This window comes from Drosophila mojavensis, unplaced genomic scaffold (genome assembly GCF_018153725.1).
Source record: "Drosophila mojavensis isolate 15081-1352.22 unplaced genomic scaffold, ASM1815372v1 contig_36, whole genome shotgun sequence".
In the NCBI taxonomy this organism is placed as follows: Eukaryota; Metazoa; Arthropoda; class Insecta; order Diptera; family Drosophilidae; genus Drosophila; species Drosophila mojavensis.
In genome coordinates this window covers 13,855,211-13,876,267 of record NW_025318858.1, presented here as the reverse complement: position 1 = coordinate 13,876,267, position 21,057 = coordinate 13,855,211, and the positions used below count along the sequence as shown (strand labels likewise).

Sequence of the window (21,057 nt, the reverse complement as noted above, 5' to 3'; positions counted from 1 at the left end):
AGTGAGTAAATTTCGTTGAGTCACAACAATCGGTCATCTCGAAGGTTTGTGTATTGTGCGACCACCACAGTTTATCGGTTGTCTATCGGTTCTCATGCGTCGAAAAATAAAGTAATAGTATAAAACTTATTAAAACTATGATTAATTTGTGCAATAACTCGTTTTGCGTTTGGTGTACTTGAAGTGAAAACAAATGCAGTGCATAATTAGTACTGCTTTTGCTATTTTGCCAGTGTTTTGTACAAGTTTTTGAGGGCCTAACACATTTTTTCAGCAGACGCATGAAAAATGGCGGCGTCTTCAGCTACGGCTGAATGTAAAGAAGAATGTAAAGATAAAGATGACGATGCATTAACTACAACGTTACATTCGTGTGCAAACGATCCAGATTTTGCAGTAATATGTGCATTTTTGCAAAAATTTGCCAAAGATTTGGGCTTGGCATTGCCAAATTTCAAGCATTTGCAGGAGTGGTTGACAAACAACGATGAAGGTTCGTATGTGTGTGTGCGTGCATATGTATGCAACTGTGCAAGTCAGAGTGCGTGTGCGTGTGTGTGTGACTCGCAACTGAGAGAGCGAGAGTGACAGAGTGAGAGAAAGAGAGCTCGATTGTTTGTATTATTGTTTGGTATGAAGTAAAGCGGAGACCGTAAAAAATGCAGCTGAAAGAGAAAACGAAACAAAAACAACAACAATCATAACATTTAGATTAACATTACTTACACACGTTTTCCTTTCTTGTTTTTTTTTTTAGTGCCCCAGCTGCGAGATCTTCACATTAAACTGTTGCGCAAGACACGAAAAACGGTTCATGAAAAGAGCTGGGAATCAGCGCTGAGTAAATTCTGTTTCGGGTATTCCCTGCAGGATGCCTGGGAGATTGAACGCTTCGGTTACCGGAATTCCAGTCTTAAGGTCAAGCTACGTATTCTACGCGTGAGTATAAAAAAGAAGTTATTTCTGTAATTTCCCATTTAAAGTCATTTAATAATCCTTTCATTTTTTAAATCAGGAACTGCTTGAGAGTCAATTTGAGCGCAATGCTAAGTTTCGTGCAAATATTCAAACGCAAAATGCGACCACATTGCGTGCCCAGCCCATTGGACGCGATCGCTTGGGTCACTCCTATTGGCTCTCGCAGGATGGCGATTGCAATTTGCGTATTTATCAGGAGCATTTGGACGAGGAGATATGGCAGGTGGTGGCCACAAATCGTGATGAATTTGTTAACCTAATTGCACGTCTGCGCGGCAATGAGGTGGTGCTGCCCTCCAAGGATATTGGCGAAGCGGATGAGGATACTACAAGCAGTAGCAGCAGTAGCCAGGCTGCACCACAGGCAACGGCAACTGTGCCGCAGCAAGAGCCACATGATGATAATTCGCACGAAGCGAAAGTGCCCAATTTGAAGATTAAGCTACGTACGCCTGAGCAGCAGCAGGAGCAACCGGAGTCGGATCTTAAACCCAAGAAGGTCAAGGTGAGTTCGTTAACTGTATAACGGTTTCCTTTGATTACGCCAATTGTTTTGCAGCCACTGGTCATTACACAAGGTAAACTGGGCGGATCACCTGCACCGGCCAAGAAGCGGCCTTTGGAAGATGTGGATAATAGTCCACCGCTAGCGTCTGAGGATCCTCAAAAGAAGCAGCGACCTACGCTGCTTGACACAAAACGTATTAAAAAGCCGAGTCGCTATGAGAGCACAAAGTCCGAAGATGATAACGAAGTGGATTCGGAGGACTCGGAGCTAGATGAGGGCGAAGAGGAGGAGGAAGAGGAATCACTCGAAGGAGAGGAGGAATCGCTTGATAGTGCTGCTGCCGACGAAGATGAGAACGAGCAAAAATTTAACGAAGAGGAGGAAGAGGAAGAAGATGACGAAGATAATGAAGTTGGCGAGCCCATTGAAGAGCCCACGTTAATAGTTCGCGGACACGGAGCTGGCCATGAAAATCAAGCGTTGCCAGACGATCTACTGTTTCTTGGCGCATTTGTGGATAAGGAAAGTGTTTTGGATCCTTCTGTTGGTGAAGCAATCGTTGAAGAAGTCTTCTTTGTGCATGGCTCTGGAAGTGGCACTGATTGTCTGGTGGGAAACAATGGCAACACCGAAGCCAACGACGAGGAGGCCACCTCAAAGCCTGAGCCAAAGGCGACATTCTTTTTTGGCGAACCGGGCTGTCTGAAACTAAGCCCCATTAAACAGACGCCAAAGCAGGAAGCAAAAAGAAGCATATTCGATAGCTTGGGCGACCCAGAACGAGAACCAGAACCCGAGAAAACGAATGGAGAGAGTCGAAAGCCTAATGAAACGGAGAATGATAATGAGAAAATAACGGTAGTGCTAAACGGCAATGAGTCGCCGGAACAGGACGAGCAACAGGAGCAGCAAGAAGATAAATTCAACTCTAATGACAAAATTATTGCAGAAGATGAAACTAACGCTAATATAGTCGAAAAAGAATCAGCAGAAAAACCAGCTGAAGATGTTACTGAAAAGACGGAAGAACCAAAACCAATCTCAAATGAACAAAAACATGTGGATGAAAAACCTGAAAAGTCAGTAGAGGAAAGCGTCGAACAAATGTATAAAGTGAGGGTCATAGAGACCTCAAATGAATCAGTAGAAATTGTGAAGAAAATAATTGAAGCGGAAAAGACAGACGTAAAAGATGAATTGGAAACAAGAAAAAAGGTTGAAAGCGTCGTTGAAAAAGTCAAAGATGATATAAACTTAAATATGAACCATGTTGGCAAAGAAGAGCCTAAGGAAGAAACCATCAAAGAAGCGGCAGTTGCCGCTGATAATGACACAGCGCCCAAAGTTGAACCACTTAAGCCATCAATTGCAGAAAATATCAAACTAATTTCAAATGAAACTGACTCACAGAAAACTTCATTAGTTGCAAGTTCCTGCGAATCTGTTAAGGCAGCTGGAAATGGAGCCGAAGCAGCTACAAATATTGACAAATCAAATGAAACTGCGGTTGCGTCTGAAGGTAACGAACTAGCAGAACCCGCTGCGGAAATTAACAGCAAACCTAGACTAACGGAAACAGTGCAAAATGAATTGCCTAGCACCTCGAAGGACGCAGTCCCACATGACAATCAAAACATACAGCCTAAGGAAAACAAATCTGAAGTGAAGCTCGGTGAACCAAAGGAGGCGAATGAAAGTAAATTAGGAATTCCAGCCGAGAGCCAGAGCAGAAAAACAATGTTGCTGCCCAATCGGAAGCGTCGTTTGGCCGACTTTGCAGCGCCCGCTGCACGTCACTCGACATCCGAGAGCGAGATTGACCACGGCGAGCTGCAGCTGGAGGATGATCATGACGATGATGATTTGGATATTGGTGGGAAGCGTATTAAAATGCGTCCAAAGGTCACCAATGTGGAAGTACGGCGCAAAGTAGAGGCTCAGAAGACACAAATCGAGGAGACAACCTCGTCGAGTGGTGAGGAAGATGCGCGCAGTCGTCGCAAGATCATAGCGCCAAAGCGCCATCTCGAGAAGCCCACGCCTGTCAAGCAAAAGCCGACGCTGGCTGAAATTATCGAGAAGAAATTGAAGAAGACTCCAGAGAAACCAAAAGATGAGCAGCAACAGCAGCCGCCTCTATTGCCTGAGCATTCACAGACAGTTCAGCCATCGCTCGGGCTTGGTCCTGCCCCTACGCCTACGCCTGCGCAGCCAGTTAGTGAGATCACGCCGCCTGGCGCACAGCGAAGAGATGATGTACCCTTTACGCCTCCTAAGAAGTCACCCATTACGAAGCCACTGAAGAAGAATCTACTTACACAAATACGCCAGGAGGAGAGTGACGAGGAGGCAACACCTAGAAAGCGAACCAATAGCGAAACAGTTGTAGCGACTCCAGCTACATCTTCGACTTCGGCTCCACCTAGCCAAGGCTTTGAACCCACATTGCAACGTAAGCGCCGCAGCAGCGAAGATGCAAAGGAGTCCAAGGAGGCGAGTGTCAGCGAGGACTTGCCCGCAATAAGCGAGAAACACATGCGCAACAATGATCAGCAATTCCCGCAGGAGGAATCCTCGACAGCAGCTTCAGATACCCATCAAGTCAAGCAGGATACAACAGCTGAACGGGAATCACTACCAGTTTCGCCTCGTGCGGTTAAGCAAGCTTCGCCGCCGGTGTTTAAGCAATCTACACCGCCACCCGTGAAGCAAGCCACACCGCCACCCGTTAAAGAGATCACACCTCCTCCTGTTAAGAGGGCAACTTCTTCCCCAGATAAGGCCGCAACATCTCCTATAGCCAAAAGAGCCACGTCCCCTATAGCCAAGAGAGCAACATCCCCATTAGCTAAGCGAGCAGCGTCTCCACCTGCCAAGAGGGCAACATCTCCACCGGCGAAGCAAGCCACGCCACCTCCGCCCGCTACGAAAAAAGAGCCCCAGGCAGTCAAGCAGGCAACGCCACCAACTCCCAAGGAGGATTCACCGCCGGCACCACCGGTTGAAACCCAAGGGCGACGCTCTGGACGTCGCGGAGGCACCGCTGTAGTCCACTCGGAGTTGCCGCAACCCAAGCGCACTCGAGGTGTCCCTAAAGAGAAGTCCAGCACTGAAAATAAGCAGCATATCAAAGAGGATCCACTTAAAATCGAAGACGAGGTGGTAGATGAGAAGCCAGCAATCAAACCCGTAAGATCGGCAGCTAAAACAAAGTCGCCAGTCAAAGAGGAACCCAAACCTGAGCCAAAGGAGGAGAAGGAGAAGGAGAAGTCCAAAAGTGAGCCCCTCACCAAGCAGGAACCCAAAACCGAAGAGGAATCTAAAGCCGAGGAGGCATCTAAAGAGTCGACGGAAAAACCAAAGACTTCAGAGCCTAAAGAGCTGCCCAAGCCGGTGACAACGCCTGGAGTAGGACGTGGGCGAGGTCCGCGTAAAAAACGTGAGGTGGACACCACCAATATCATTGACACCAACGACTCAGAGACTCCAGTGCGTCAATCCCGTCGTATAGCACAGCAGAAAATCAAAGAAGAAGCGGAGCGACGTAAATTGGAGGAAGTGGCGTTGAGGACAATGAAACAGCAGCTGAAAAACAAAAAGAAGGCCGAAAAGGAAGCTGATCCCACAGTGCTGGAGCCGTCGGCTGAGTCCGAATCATATGAGTCGGCAAGCGAAGCTGAAGAGACCAAGAAGAAGGTCAAGAAGAAGTGTCCCGGCAAGAATGGCGGCTGGTCATCGGACTCCGAGGAGCAGGCCGATAGCGAAGAGGAGGAGGAAGAGCCACCACACTATGAGACCGATCCCGGCTCACCACTCTTTAAATCCGATCATGAATTCTCACCCGAATCGGAAGTAGAGGACGATGCCCAGGTGGTTCCGATGAAACGCGCTCGCACACTGCGCAAAGAGAATGCCGATGATAATGATGAATATGCTGCCGCCGCGGAAGCAGACGAAGCCTGCCAGAAGTGTGGCAAATCGGATCATCCCGAGTGGATACTACTCTGCGATACGCCCGGCTGCAACAAAGGCTATCATTGTTCCTGTCTCAGTCCCGTGCTCTTCTATATACCCGAGGGCGATTGGCATTGTCCGCCCTGCCAGCAGGAGCAGCTCATCGCTGCCCTGGAACAGCAGCTACAGGAATACGATGAACTGCTTGCCCGCAAGCATCAGGAGAAACTCTTGGCGGAGGAGGCAGAGGTAAGTGAATATCATTATACCATGTTATATTATTTGCTTTCTTTGTTGGGAGGCTTGAATGTATTTATATCTCGAATATCCATTTTCCCTGTAAGTTGGTAGATCTTTGGCTGTGCATATCGACTTATCTTTACCGTTTGAAATCTTATTTCTGTAATATTAATTTATGCAAATGTATCCATATAAACTCTCAAAGACGATATAACAACTAGGGAAATCAAGTTATAAAGGTTTTGCGAAGATATATGTGATAAGCAGACGGCTGCGTGGCAGACCCAGTGAAAGCAAATAAATGTATACTAGTTATAGGCTGTGCAGGGTTATTAAAAGCGCACAGGGATCAAGGAATCTCTGGATCTCTGACTGGAACATTTTTACTTTATTACTAAAAAGTGTTAATCCAAAAGTGAATCTATGAGAAAATAACATTTTCACTCGACTTTTGCTGTACTCTTTTTTTAATCTTAAAAGCGCCAAGCGTTAGCAGCTGCAGCTGCTCGCACCGCCAGTGAGCTGGAGGAACGGTCTAATTCGAATGCACGCAAAAAGAATGATGACAAAGACGATGACGAGGATGATGAGGACGATGATGACCATGAGGACGAGGACGACGACGATGATGGCGATACGTCCAGCAAGGCCAACAAGCGCGCTAAGGTTGACAAGTCAAAGCGACGACGTGGCGATGGACGCAGCAATCGTCGAGCAGCTAAGCGAGGCACGCGACGTCGTCGCGGAGGCAAGGACGATGGATCGGACAGCGCTAGCAGCGCCTCGAAGAGCGGCAAACACTCGGGCGGAGGTGGCGGAGCACGGTCGGGCAGCTCGAGCAGTAGCGGAAGCAGCAGCAGCAGCAGCAGCTTTTCGGATTCGGATGATGAGCCCATTTATAAGCTACGTAAGCGACGGCAGATCAATGTCAGCTATCGCCTAAATGAATACGACGATCTGATCAATTCGGCGCTGAAGAAGGAGATGGACGAGGTGGCCGGAGCTGGTAATCTAGGCAGGGGCAAGGACATTAGCACTATTATCGAGGCGGACAAGGAGAAAACTCGACGCGAGGAGGGCGAGCAACCCGACGAGGATGAATCCGAAGTGAAGACCACAAAACTCACGTCCGACACGCAGGATAAATCAAGCAACGCCGAGGACAGCAACGACGACGATGATGAGCAGCCGCTGAAAGCTGTTCGACAGCCGAAGGCAAAACCTCAGCCGGCTAAGAAGAAGGCACGCAAATTGACCACATTGGACGTGAGCTCCGAGGAGGATCATGGCAGCGATGAGGACTTTAAGACATCCAGTTTCTCCGACGACGACAGTTCGCAGTCTGCCTCGGATGACTCTGACTCCAGTCTGGAGGTTTATCGTCGGCCTGGGCGTGGTAAAAAGCAGCGCAAGGCGGCACGACGAGCGGCACGTGAGCGTCGCAAGGATCGCAAATTTGTGGTGGATGAGAGCGATGAGAGTGAAGAAGAGGAACAGAAACGCTCCAAGTCTAAAAAATCTCATAAAAAGAAGAAAGAGGATTCCGATTATACGGAAACCGAAACGGACGACGATGACAACGGGTCGGAGCTGTCGGAGAACATGGACAGTGCGGATCTGTGCGATGACACGACCAGCGAGAGCGAGGACGGTGCTTGGCATCCATCGAAGCGCAAGAAGGCAGCAGCCAAGAAATCTTCGGGGGCCATTGCACGCAAGTCTCCCAAGTTGAAGAAGCCTGTGGTTAAGAAGACCAAACAGCTCGAGTATTCCGATGATGATATCAGTGAGAGTGAGGAGGAGGAGGACGAGGATGATGATGAAGTACAGATTGGCGCCAATGGTGCACCGATGTCCGGCAAAGGCTCGGGCAAACAGCCGCGCTCGCAGCCCTTAAAGAAGACGACGTCGGCGCAGGCGCAGTCGTCTGGTAAGGGCAAGGGCAAAGGCAAGGGCACCAAGAAGAAAAAGGCCGCTTCCTCGGATGAGGGCGGCGGCGGTGGCGGCTCCGATGAACGAACGCGTACACGCGGCCGTCGCTATGCCTACATCGAGGACTTTGACGATGACAGCTCCGATGGCGGCATCAAGCCAGGAGTACAGCGTCCGGACACACCACCCGAGGAACGGCAGAAGTTTATCCAGAAGCAGGAGGAGATCAAACGCATGCTGGCCGAGAAGAACGCTGAGGGCGCCAAGTTGGCGGCGACGCCTCGACTAATACCCATCAAGGGATCAACGGCAGGAGCGACCACGCCGGAGAAGCGCACGCCCACCAAAGCAGGTGCTTCCTCGGGCGCAGGGGATTCGCTATCAACGGTACCGTTGTCTGTGATACGTCAGGCCAAGGTGCTGGACATTGATTACCTGCATCGCAAGGGTGAGGCCATTGATGATCTAGACGATGTGGACTCGGAGCTGGATGATACAGAGCTACCCGATTTGCCCGAGGACATGGAGGATGCGATTGCACGCATGGTTGTGGAGCAGTTCAATTCAGATGCCGCTGTACGAGAGCTGCCCGCGCCGGACGAAGTGCTGCGCACCACGCCAGCCAAATCCAAGGTGACCAAACAACAGCCCACCACACCGGAGCAGTTGCCAAGCGCCTCGGGGCTGCAGGAGCCGATGCGCAAGCGCTTGCCCATGCCTACAATGCATCCGCCGTTGTTGCGCCACCAGTTCCCATCACATGGTCCAGCCGGTGGGCTTCCAGCTTCACTTCTACCTCCACCGCCGGGTGGACAACAGCAGCAGCAGCAGCAGCAGCAGCCGCAGCACCCTCCACCGGGCATGCATCCAATGCTGCAGCGCCATTTGGCACCGCCGCCACAGGCCATGCAGCTGCTGCAGAGCGCACTCTCCGCTCCACTGGGCCAGCCCCTAAGCCGTGCGAACTATGCGCCTGCGCAGCAGCAACAATTGCCGGCCATGCAGCGCCTGCCCCTGGGAATGTCAATGCCCGTGGCTGCAGCGCATCTCATGCAGGTAGCCGCTGCAGCTGCTACGGTGCGCGGCCCAGCGCCCGGAACAGGCCCACCACCTGATACCAAGCCGCGTGGTCGTCGAAAAAAGGTAACGCCTCTGCGGGATCAGCTGCAGAAGCAGCAAACCGCCGCAGCTGTCACAGCGGCCACCTCGTCGGTGGGCAGCGAGAAAGCAACGCCTTCTGGCAAGGCTCAGCCATCGTCAGCGCCTCCACAGCTGTTCAAGCCCCATGAAGATGCCCCAGTTGCCGTCTCCCAGGCTTCCGTAATCACTCGCATGCCAATGCCATCGCTGCTGCCGCCGGCGCACTCACGCGTCCCGCCGCCATCAGCTGGTGCTGGCATGTATCCTAGCAGCGCGGAGCTGGCTCGATTCTATTCCCAGCCATTGCCGCCCAGCTCTGCGCTGCGTCCCACATACGGTGCACCGCCGCCCTTACGGGGCGCACCACCCACGTCAACGGCATCCAGCAGTGCGCCTAGCAGTGGATCCAATGCACGTCCACCACCTTATATGCATGGCCCAGAACACCATGGCGGTCCGCCGCAGCCCGGATCATTGGCTAGCGTCTATAGCGCCGGCCCGCCACCGGCTCGTCATGCCTCGCCGCATCTGAATCCGTATAGGTGAGTTTAGACTGGTGACTTATTATTGTACTGTGCTTAGCTATAAATGTATTTTCTGTTTTCAATTACAGAGCACCACCCATTTATGGCAATCCCAACTATCCACCGCGTGTGGCACCACCTGGTAGCGCCAATATGCGACCTGGCCCCGTGGACTATGCAGCCGGTGCGCGTAAGTATCACAAAAAACGAAAAAGGATTTCTAGCTTAACTCATTCTTCTTCTTGAATTCAAATGTATTTCAGGTGGCTATCCACCCTATGGCTATTATCCACCACCGCTGACTACGCCGCCTGCGCACGCGTCTGCGCCCAGTTCAGTGATTGTCAGTGCGCCGCCACCGCCTTCTGTGACGCCTACAAATCATTCTGTTTCCGCGCTGACTCGCGGCAAATCTCCAGCACCAGCTCCTTCATCAGTACCAGCCCCAACACCACCACCACCATCAGCAGCAGCAGCACCACCACCATCAGCATCAGCTCCACCTCCGGTGCCAGTCACAACAGCAACACAAGCGCCAGCTGTAACTGCACCGCCTGTGTCGGTTCCACCGCCTGCACCACCAGCTGCTATCACATCGGAGATGCACAAATCATCGGTTATAACCAAGAAACTCATCACACTGGAGGCCTACTCCAATATCAAATCTCCGCTGGCTGTGGTTGGAGATGCCTCAGCCGACTCGCCAGCACCCGTTGCCGAGGAGGACTCCAGCTCGGCCCATGGCAGCAGCAGCACCGCTGTTGCCGCGCACAGTGCTGGTGGCGGTGTCGGAGAGTTCAGTGGCCTGGTGAGCTACTTCAGCTCCCAGCAGGACGATTATGACACATAACAAACGCCGGCGGCAGCCCAAGCTTGTATATAATATAGTTGATTCTATGATTTAGAGATGTTGTGCTGGGATGTGTGACGTATGTGAATATCCTATGATAAGAGGGGATGTGGCTAGTCCCTGTTTTAGGCTATTTATTGAAAATTGCAATCCTCAACCACACATACATTCGCACATACCCACGCCCACATCGAACACCCATAACCGCAATTCGAAGTGCATATAAAGTAGCGTAAATAATGAAACTATGGGAAATTTTTGTCAACTCGTTTGTTTATAAATTAAATATATATTTATTTTAAGTAAGGCTATTATTTTCTTGACCCTATGCTCTATGTGCTCCTAGAGTCGCTTCAAAAACAGCAGCAACTTAAGTATTTTAGTTTAATTGTATAGTACGAAAAATGCATGTTCGATTTGTTAATGTTTAGCTACCTAGATATGGCCGAATCATGGTCGAGCCATATCGATTATAGAAGCATTACATAATTATGATAATAATTTATATACCTACTACACACAGTCTACCCTATATGATATACACATATATACACATTTAGTGAACTAAACTAAATTACAAAAAATAATTAACAGCGCATATTATACAAAGTTAATTTACTTAACAGCTATTGATAAATGATGACGTATACTACAAATGAAATTAAAGAGAAGTAAATTATCAAATAAAACTAAAATTAGTTGAATAAAATTAACTGTGCATGTTTATTTCTTTATAGGTGTACATTGAACCCATACACATAAAATTTATGCATTTATGTTAATTTCATTAAGTGACGAAGATAGCTGCTTGACAGTTGGGGGAGGGAGGGCGCTTGCTGATAAATTTATTAAATAACATGCCAATTTCAATTATTTTCTCTCAGCGCCTTTTCAAACCATTCGATATTATCTAACACATATAAGTTTATCGAATAAATATGTATACACATTTATTTACATATGTACATATATCAATTTAGTTATTTGTGCATTTAACGACTCTATGAACAACTTTTAGACAATGGAAATTGGGTTTATCATATTTGCTTAACACCGCCTTTCAAATTTCATTAAGCGTATGCATGCAGGTTGGCTAAGGCTTTTTGCTCTTTTGTTAGCCAATTGCATACAAAAGCCATTTAAAAGCATTAATTAAATTTTGATAAAGCTTCCAAAAATAGTTTTGATGGATAATATAAATTAGCAGAAATATCACAAAGGCCATATGCATTGCCCTTCTGTGTAAATTGATATATTTAAATCAATTTGTTGTTACCATGTGTATGCCATATAAAAATATAAAACTGTTATGAATTTATATTCAAATTAGAACTTCGTAAAAGTTTTATATTCTTGTATATCCTAGGTACAGCTTTTTAATATTTACATAATGCAACTTTCAACCAACTCCTAAATCGGGTTTTCAAAAACTTCGGTTAGACAAAAAATTATTTACAATGCTTTAATGTTTATCCACATACATAATACAAAATATTAACATGATAAGTAAATTTTACGAACATACAAATTACATCAAGGCTCGTCGTATAGCGTAAGCTTATGACTGATTAAATTCAAGTTTGGAATATTCCCATTCATCAGTTGAGATTAAATGAACACATCATAAGAGTCGTGGTATATCGGAAGTACTAAGTCTCTTAAGTTTATGAGTTTGAGAAGATTTAGGAATAAAGCAGTCGAGCGACAAGCTCAAGATTTCTCAACGTGGCTTAAAGAGGGTAATCTATTGATCGAACACTGAAATCTTAAGATGCTATGAAATGACGTATATACAGTATAGGTTTGACTCATTGGGAAAATCTACAATGTTTAAAACATTTCAGCTGGACCAAAACAAATTGTTTACTAAGGTAAACAATTAAATTCATAATTATGAATATATAAATATTATAAATATATCATGGTTATCAATATATAATTATGAATATATTTAATAATAAATAATAAATCAATTGAATAGGTATACTTTCCATTTTTAAATAGAGCCTCCGCATTAAATAAATGTTATATACGAAAATGAACCAGTTATGAAAAAGGAATATTTCAGGACTAGAACATTTTAGGTAATCAGATTTTTATAATTTATTTTTTTAATATGACAGTATATCTGCTATTTTTCATGTATGTATAATAAGTATGAATCATAATTTTCAATATTCAATTCAAAAAGATATATATATATAATCTTTTAAATGATAATAAAAAAAGATGAAAGCTTTTAGCTAATGATGAGTTCGTTCATTAAGTACTTTCGTTTAATAAGAACAGCAGATCTTAATAAATTTGATCGCCACCAACTTCGTTCTTAACCGCTTTACCGATATATACCAATTTATGGGATACTCCTAGTTTCAGCTGTATCTGTTAATCCGATACAGTGGGTATTAGAAAAAAGCTAAAAATATTTTCCAAAAATATTTGGATTAATTTTACAAATTAATATAATATAATAATAATAATAGTTTTTTAGCTTGTTGATAACAGGATATTTATTAGTCGAATACTCTCGAGTATTTTACGAAAATATAATACAAAGCTTAATGCAGAATGACCAACAACTCAAAATTTGATCGACTGATTATGATGAAGTAGCTTATGCAAATAACTTGCAAATGAATTTTGATTTGTTATCAAAATTTTAAGATGTCTGCTTAAGCTAAGTAATTGTAATATACAATAATTACTAAACGTGAATCTTTTTATATATATATTCCCAATGATGATTATGGGGTTGGTTGACAGCGAGACGTCGAGCTGAGAGACAAGTGGAATCCCTTTAAAATGATTTTAATGGTTTCCCTTTCTCATTTTGGCGTTTTGATAAGTTGACATTAATTTTGTTTCTTTTTTGTGAACCAGTTTCATTTGTTGTTGGTGTTGTTTTTTTTTCGGACTGTGTTCATTTGTGGCGAAAAGTTTTTGCATCATCTCGAAGGCACTCGATTTTTCTGTGCGTGGAAGTCACGCAATGATGTAGTTCGGCGAAATAAGAGATTGGTGTATTTGGTAATTTAATTTTATTTTATTTATATTTACATACATATATTTATTAGCTACAAATCTCAACAGAAACTTTGCATAATAACAACAGATGATCAACAACAAGGTGCCGGAGGTCACTTGTTAATTTAACAAGCGGTGCTCCAAAGATGAGGATGGAGATGGGCACTTAGAAACGGAAGCGCTTGGCTGGCACGTTGTACTCGTAGCCATTGGACTCGCCGGCCTGGCTGGAGCTGATGGGACCGGACAATTGAGAGGAGAAGGAGGGAGCGGGTGCTGGGGCGGAGTAGATGGGAGCGGGAGCAGGTGCTGGGGCGGAGTAGATGGGGGGCGGGAGCTGGGGCGGGAATGTCCTGCACAGGGGGCAGATACTCGGGAGCTGGCAGAGAGGGAGCTGGCGCATTGTACTCGGGAGCGGGAGCCGAGTAGATGGGAGCTGGAGCTGGTGCTGGAGCCGAGTAGACTGGAGCTGGAGCTGGAGCGGGGATGTCCTGCACAGGGGGCAGATACTCGGGAGCAGGCTGAATTGGAGCTGGAGCATTGTACTCGGGTGCTGGAGCAGAATAGACTGGAGCCGGTGCTGGGGCAGAGTAGGACTGGCTAGGAGCCGAGTAGACTGGAGCAGGTGCTGGGGCAGAGTACGATGGAGCTGGAGCAGGGGGCAGATACTCGGGGGCAGGCAGAGAGGGAGCTGGAGCATTATACTCGGGAGCGGGAGCGGGTGCCGAGTAGATCTGAGCCGGACCTTGAGCGGAAACGTCCTGCACCGGTGGCAGATACTCATTGGCTGGTGCAGGAGCAGAGTAGACTGGAGCTGGTGCTGGTGCAGGCGCTGAGTAGATTGGAGCCGGAGCTGGTGCGGAGTAGGATGCACCCGGTCCCGATGAGCGGATGTCGATGTCGAACGACTGCGATGGCTTCTCGTACGAGTAGCCGTTGCCACCGCCCAGATTCAGGTGGGAAACATCAGCCGCAACGGCGGCGATAGCGAACACGGCCAAGACGAAGAATTTCTGTGAATCAAAGGTAATAAAAGCCCGATTAAAATAAAATAAGTCCATGGGCGGTCCAGATCAACGTGCGATTTGTTGATTTGTGTGTGTGTCTAGCTAATTGGCGGGCCAATGTTAAAGGCAAATGGATTTAAGGTCAGCTGGCCGATGGTTGATGGATGTGCCACTTGTTGCTCTGGTACTTGATGTGCTTACCATTGTTGTTGTTGTTGTTGTTGCTTGAGTTGCTATGCTTATGTAAAGTTTGTGTTGAGCCGACGCTTTTTTGGTGACCAAAAGACGGACGCTGAATGATGGTCAGCAACAGATGCGCCAGCGTTTATATACCCAACGCAAAATATACGGCACACACACTCAAGGTATGCCCGAAGAAGATTTTTAATACGGTTAAAGATTGTGTGGCGAGTGACGCAGATGTTGCTCAAGTGCGAGAGCGAGACCGTGCGCTGATTAAAATCTCTCACTAGCTGGCCCTCGCCTCAAGACGCACACACTCCCTCTCTCTCTCTCTCTCTCTGTCTTCCTCTATATGGCTCTCTGGCGCTGTTATCTGCATCAGCTGCTTGGGGTCAGAGTGGCGCATGCGTGGCCAGTCCGAAGGTTTTGCAATGCCAGAGCTACGGCTGACACGCCAACGCATTTGCATAGAGCCCCACACACATTAATTATAAGGGCCAAGTGTAAGGGCAAATGTCAAAGTTTGCTAGACCGTTTACGATAGATATAGACATAGACATACATATATGCATAATGCATAAACGAATGTTTATGGGACACTAATTTGTTAAATTTGCCACGGTGCTAATGGATGCGCTGCATACCGAGCTCAAGGATAACCCAGCTCTTGCAGCGTAATCTAGCATATTTAGTTATTAAATTAATAATGTTTATAGCTCTGAGGGCTGCTACCGAGTTGGCTATGAAGACATCTCCACTTGTTGCCAGGGTTTCTTTTCTTTTTTATTTTAATTGTCTGATTTTTTATTGTATTTTTTTTTATTGTATTATTATTATTATTTTTTTTTTTGTTATAGTTATTTACCAGTCTCATTTTTAAGCTTTTGCGAATATTCACTTTTACCCAATATCTGCATTAGTTGGAGTTTCTTCTCTGCTCGGCGACACCTTTTACATCTTCTCTTCTTTTCTTTTGGGGCGCGTTTTGTATTGTCGTCGGGGCGACCTTCAGACAGCCGACAAAACCTGATTAATTTCGCTTGTATTTTTGGTAACGCCAATCAATGCATGTTGGTTAATGTTTAATACATGCAATTTGGATGGCATGTTTCACTTAAAACAAAATCAAATCAACCGATAAGCACTCACACTCACACTCACATTCGCACACTCACACAAGTTTGCTTAGCCTACTTTAGAGCCCAAATCTATTGACCTGGCCAGCGGCTAAATTGGACAGACAAGGGAGGGGTCTGTTTAAAAAATAAATACGTCTCTTAATACCCTTAACCCAATTAAAAGGTGGTTCACAACTGTCGCATTATGTTTCGTGAAATGGGAATTATGAATAGACAATATACAGTTGATATATATTTTGGTTAAGTATTTTAGTATTAGTTATTGATATAGTTTTTATATTTATTTAAAGTCTTCTATTTACATCTCGAAAGTTCATAAGTTGCGCAATTTTACATATTCCTTCAACATTTGTATTAATTATATTAAGTTTGGCTTTAAGACAAACATAGGTCTAAATACATAGGGGCTTAGTGGTATTAAACAGACAAATTGTTTATTAATACCATTATTAATTAAGCTATTATTTATTAATACACAACTATTGTGCTCATGCAGAAGTAAGTTTTAATATTTATATAGTTCAAATTGGAAGTAAAGGTAGTTTTTAGTCATGAATACCCCACCAGGGTATATTACACTATTTCATCGTATCTCTTTAAAATAATTAATAATAACATAATATAAAATATTGATGAGTATTGTGTGCAGAGAAAAAATAATTGGAATCTAAAAGTTGTTTAAATATCTAATTATAGATATCCGAAATGTTTATTACTCTCTTTACTCACGTCTGAGTAAGAGGGTATACTCGAGTTATGTATACCCCACTAGAGCATACTTAGTCTGCTTTATCATGTCTGTCTGCAAAACGTCGCATAGTGCAAATAAATACCTCAAATTGGCAAAGTCACGTCTCCGCATTGGCTGCCATTTGCAGCTATTTTTGGCCCGGCTAATTAATCAATCATAGCAATCGGGGAAAAAAACTGTCATACCTCTAATTATAGGGTAGGTTTAAACGGTATTAACAATGTGACAGTTGGTATAACAGGTTATTTTTAATACTTTATGGATTTGCTTCTATTTTAATAAGCAAAATATAATACGATCTTTTTTGGTTTTTTGGCTTTTATTTTTAGTAAATGAATTTATTTTTGCAGAAAATATAATTTATGCATTTAGAGCAAGAGCAGCATCATAAAAGCCTCTCAATTAATTTTACTAGCCCTAATTGGAGTCGATAAGCAAGCAAATGCTACGAAATGAGTCTGAAAAGCTTAGCGAATTCACATCGCTTTGATGCAAAGCTTTTTTGAATTTTGAATATACAAAGCTTCGCGCTCTTTACTCAGATTTTTATTCGACGACTTACAACACTGCTAAGGTCTTTAACGCACTTTTATGTTAATCAACATTTGTGTTGGGACAACACTTTTAAAAAGCCGTTGAAATGAATTGTTAACATTCGAAGAGGTTTTTCTTGAAACTAAATTTATATTCTAATGACGATTTTTTTTTTAATTTTTATATATACATTTTTTGTTCAGTTTCGGAAAATAAATTAAAAAAAGATTTTTTCTATATGATATTGACCAAAAAATGTAATGCATTTTATGTAGTATTTGAAATTTTTAGAAGAGTATTTCATATTTGTTCAGATAACATAATAAGCACATCACATTTTTATGTTTTAAGATTATTTTTGATTGTGAAAAGATTTTCTATTCATTTTTTTCGGAATTTATAGAATCAATTTCTGATTTACTCCTTATTTATGTAATTTAGAGCTATTAAGCTTTGAAGCATAGAAGTTGATTCAAAAATCCATAAAATAATTCTTCTTGGCAATGAAAAAAAAAAATTTACAAGAAAATAAACAAAGCTGTTTAGTTAAATTATTATATTATTATATTATATAGAAAGTATATTAAATGGTTGCTTCGACTTGGCTGCAGAGTTTCCTGCATAAGATTCCAATTTCGATTACACCTTTCTATTCCGGGAATAATTTTCAAAATATTGGCACCCATTGAAGTTAGCAAAGAGAAAATAATCGAGGGAAGTCAAGTCACATATTCAAAGCTTCTCCGTGAGATTACTAATTCCCCAAAAGTTTTTCTTTCCAACTTCCAATGCTTGGCCACTAAAATTGAAAATTAGAAGAGTTCTATGTGGCGAGTCGCTTGATTCCATAGACTCCGCTAAACTGCCAATAATTTTGGATGAGATTCAGCACTTGTACATAATTTCCAGCGTCCAATTATCGGTCCCACGTCTATTTCTAATATATAAACAGATATCGTAGAACCAACTGAAGGCATAATTCTGCAGCTATTTTGAATACATGTAGAGTATACCAAGGTAATAATCTTCTTCGTCTCTAGTACTTAATAAATTAAGATTATCTGACAATATTATACTCTTGTACACACTATGCGTATAGCCACGAACATTAATCAAAGCAAAGTATGAGAGACACTACAAATTGACTTTGAACATAGTTACATCCTCGCCCCTCGGATGTGCTCAACTTTCAAAATGTATTCGGCTTTCAATCGTCGTCATAATCGAGCAGATCATCGGGTGAATATAAATTGTTGATTTCTAGCATATATGCTATAGTTTTTGCTAGAAATCCGCCAAAAAATACTCCTGAGAAGATAGTAAGTCCAAGCGCTAAAAGATAATGCTTAGGACGTTTGGGTCGCTCCTTGATGATGTCACTCAGTCTATGTGTTATCTTGTATTGTCCATGCATGCTTGTCTTAATTTCAAATAGCTAACTGCATTTCTTGTTCTTCTTCAGATTAATTTTCTAAAAATTTAATTTTACCTCTATTTTTCGAAATTTTTAAAAGCTTTTTTCCAAGCGTTCCAATTTTTGACATATATGTCAAAACTTTCTCTAAGAAAAAACGTATATATATATATATTTCTGGCTGGGCCTTAACGGCTTTATACCTGCTTTATATGGCACTTCCGTTCTGGTCTGCAATATTTGCCGCCGCGACGAGCCAATTGCCAACTGTCAAAGTCTCGTCTGAGTTTGTCTAAGCAGCCCATTCTCTTCCTCCCTCTCTGTCCCTCGTCCACTCTCTCACCGTATCTCTTTATCTTTCTCTAGGGCTTAATGCATTTTGGCTGTATTTGTGACACTTGCATTCAAGAAATACTCATCTGACCCAACTGTCCATTGCTTGCGTGTTTGCTTAGCGAAGCGTTAAAGGGCTTGCCTCTTGGCCTTCTGGGCAACCCCATTGAGGTAGTACGATATCTATGTTACCAAATTATCATGTATTACTGTCTTATCTAACCAAACATCAGATGTATTTGTAGTAAGCTGCAATTACATTGCATTGCATCCCTGCTATATCTGTATAAAGCCTTCAATACCCATTAAATATAGTAAATTTTAATCAGCAAAATATATAATAAAATATTTAAAAAATTATATAATTTATAAAAAAATTGAATTTCAAACAAGGAACATCGATTTCAGCTTATCATATGCATATTGCGTCACTATCAACTTCTGTGGATGATTCTCATTCATTAACTAATAATCCAATGCCAAGACATAAAACAAACAGAGCCTACTTTATATTTTATGAGTTCTCCGATTGTTTGTGTGTGTGTGTGCGCTGCCCTAATAAAGTGATGTAATAAACCTTATCCTCATTTGCCCTTGCAACCTTTTAGCAACCTCTTTCGGTCCTATATTGCTTGCTTTATAGCTCAGCACTTTGGGCTAGTTCGTTGTCTAAGTCTTTCGTTGTGTTAAGTCGCCATAAGAAAAGAAACAACAGCAGCAACAACAACAGCAGAACGCTGCATTAGTAGATTCCGCTTCCGTTTGGCATTTCGCACGTACAAGACTCTCACGCAGGCTTCAAATCCTGGCCCAGACTGGTAAATATTTGAAAACAGTCGGCAAAAAATTGAAAAATCGAAAATGCGAGGAGAAAAACCCAGCATAAACGGCACATGTGCATGCATTGCTAGGTAATTAGTAGGATTTTCCAAGGAACTAGCAGCTAATCTCGATGCCCTGCCCAAGCTCACGCAGTGACCGGGCTCGCACAACGAACAGGTAACGATCGCCGACTCGAATTCGCCGCAACTTTGGCGGACTCACATGCCGCCATTTCTACAGAAGTCAGCGGCGTTGCGGCTAGTAGTTGCCGGTCGCTGATAGCCTGCAGAGCTTTCAGTATATTGTCGACTGCAGCGCGTTGTGGACGTTGAGGCTGTGGTTGCGAGAAGTAGTCAAGTGTACGTTCAGTGTGTATGTATGTGTGCGTGTGTGCGTATGTATGTGAAAGCCGTTAAGAAGTCTAGCACTGAGTAAGCCAACAAACAGGCTGGCAACAAAAAGCCGCCAGCGACAACTCTGAAAGACTGAAAGAGTGAACAACAACAAAAACAACAAAAACAACAACAACAACAGCAGCAAGAAAATCTGTAAAACGGGCACGTCGCGCTATTTTATTTTCATCTCTTCATCGTACTTTTCTACCTATCCATGTATTGGCTGCTCTGCGGCTCTCTACCTTCTTTCGCTTTGCCTTTTCTGCTGCCGTGTCTTGTGGTCTGCGTGTGTATGTGTTAGTGTGTGTGGACTGAAATTTCAGGTGCAGCCGCATTGAATTTCTTGAACAAGTTTTAGTCAGAGTTTGGCCTTCGTGTGGCATGGTACAGTAAACGAATTGGCTCCGTCGCAGAGTCTTTCGCTAGAGTGCAAGAGTGTGTGTGTGTGTGTGCGTGTGTGTGTGAGTCTGACTCAAACTGGATTTTGTACAATTGTTTATGCACTGCGTGCAATTGTGTATGTGTGTTGCCAAAGGATTTGTGTGTAAAGTTTTTTGAGCCCGTCAAGAAACGCGCGTGCGCGAATGCAAAAGCTTTGCTGGAAAATAGAAAACTTTAAGTGAAATTTTCGAAGAAGTGATAAACACTGAAAAAAAAACTCCGCATTTAAATCTTTAAAATCAAAAATTAATAAAATATTTGGAATTTAGAAATTAATAAATGATAATAAATTTAATTTAATTTGAGCAAACTCTTTACACAAAATAAATTATATAAATTTGCCAAATAAATAAAAACATTCAAGGAAATAAATTTGTTCATTTGAAATCTAAGAAAAATGTTTATTATAATAATATATTTTAGTAAATTTACCGGAAATGAACTTAGAGCATTATGCTTCATATATGTACATATGAAGCTTATATCTACAGCTATCTCAGCTAGCTGTTCGCATTCATTGGTCTTTGTTCAGGCTTATCCATGCAAGTTAGCTGAACTTAAGCCAACCGCTTGCTTGGTTCTTTTTGTACCACTCCATTAAGTTGTCTGTGTGCCTGTGCCTTTTGCACTTTACTAGAGACTGACATTAGAATTCGAGCGAATACGACTACGACTATTCATACTAACTTCGCATGCCAGCTGCGCATTTACGCTCCCATTAACCAGGTAGAAATTACAAACACAAAGACACACAGACACACGGGAAACGGGGAACCAGCAACTGGGCAGCAAGTGCTTTGCGCAATGACCAAAGAAATTGAGGCAAAAAAAAAGAGCAGTAGCTCGAATATAAAAAAAAAATGCTCAAAAAATGGTGTAAAAATTGCA

The 21,057-nt window shown here is 43.6% G+C and overlaps 3 protein-coding genes across 5 annotated transcripts in view; 2 read left to right on the top strand and 1 right to left on the bottom strand.

Annotated features, from left to right (window-relative positions):
• The first annotated feature begins 59 nt into the window (after positions 1–59).
• Positions 60–10,839, top strand: LOC6576751 (serine/arginine repetitive matrix protein 2). Its single transcript, XM_002002703.4, has 7 exons — positions 60–493; positions 758–939; positions 1,016–1,483; positions 1,538–5,689; positions 6,161–9,294; positions 9,366–9,466; positions 9,540–10,839. The coding sequence occupies exons 1-7, from the start codon at positions 289–291 to the stop codon at positions 10,124–10,126; spliced, it is 8,829 nt and encodes a 2,942-aa protein (XP_002002739.1). The 5' UTR covers positions 60–288; the 3' UTR covers positions 10,127–10,839.
• A 2,458-nt stretch (positions 10,840–13,297) lies between these two features.
• On the bottom strand, positions 13,298–14,468 carry LOC6576750 (proline-rich extensin-like protein EPR1). The gene is given in 3 exon segments (XM_002002702.4): positions 13,298–13,478; positions 13,480–14,163; positions 14,359–14,468. Coding segments are annotated over 3 exon segments (849 nt in total). The 5' UTR covers positions 14,362–14,468; the 3' UTR covers positions 13,298–13,316.
• A 5,139-nt stretch (positions 14,469–19,607) lies between these two features.
• LOC6576749 overlaps positions 19,608–21,057 on the top strand; it is a 38,116-nt gene continuing 36,666 nt past the window's right edge. The window contains exon 1 of one of the 3 annotated variants that reach the window (XM_015165346.3): positions 19,608–19,692. The gene's annotated coding sequence lies outside the window, so the exon portion shown is untranslated. Of the gene's footprint in view, positions 19,693–20,039; positions 20,113–21,057 lie in introns of those variants that run through there. The other 2 variants (XM_044009106.1, XM_002002701.4) reach the window with 2 other exon arrangements.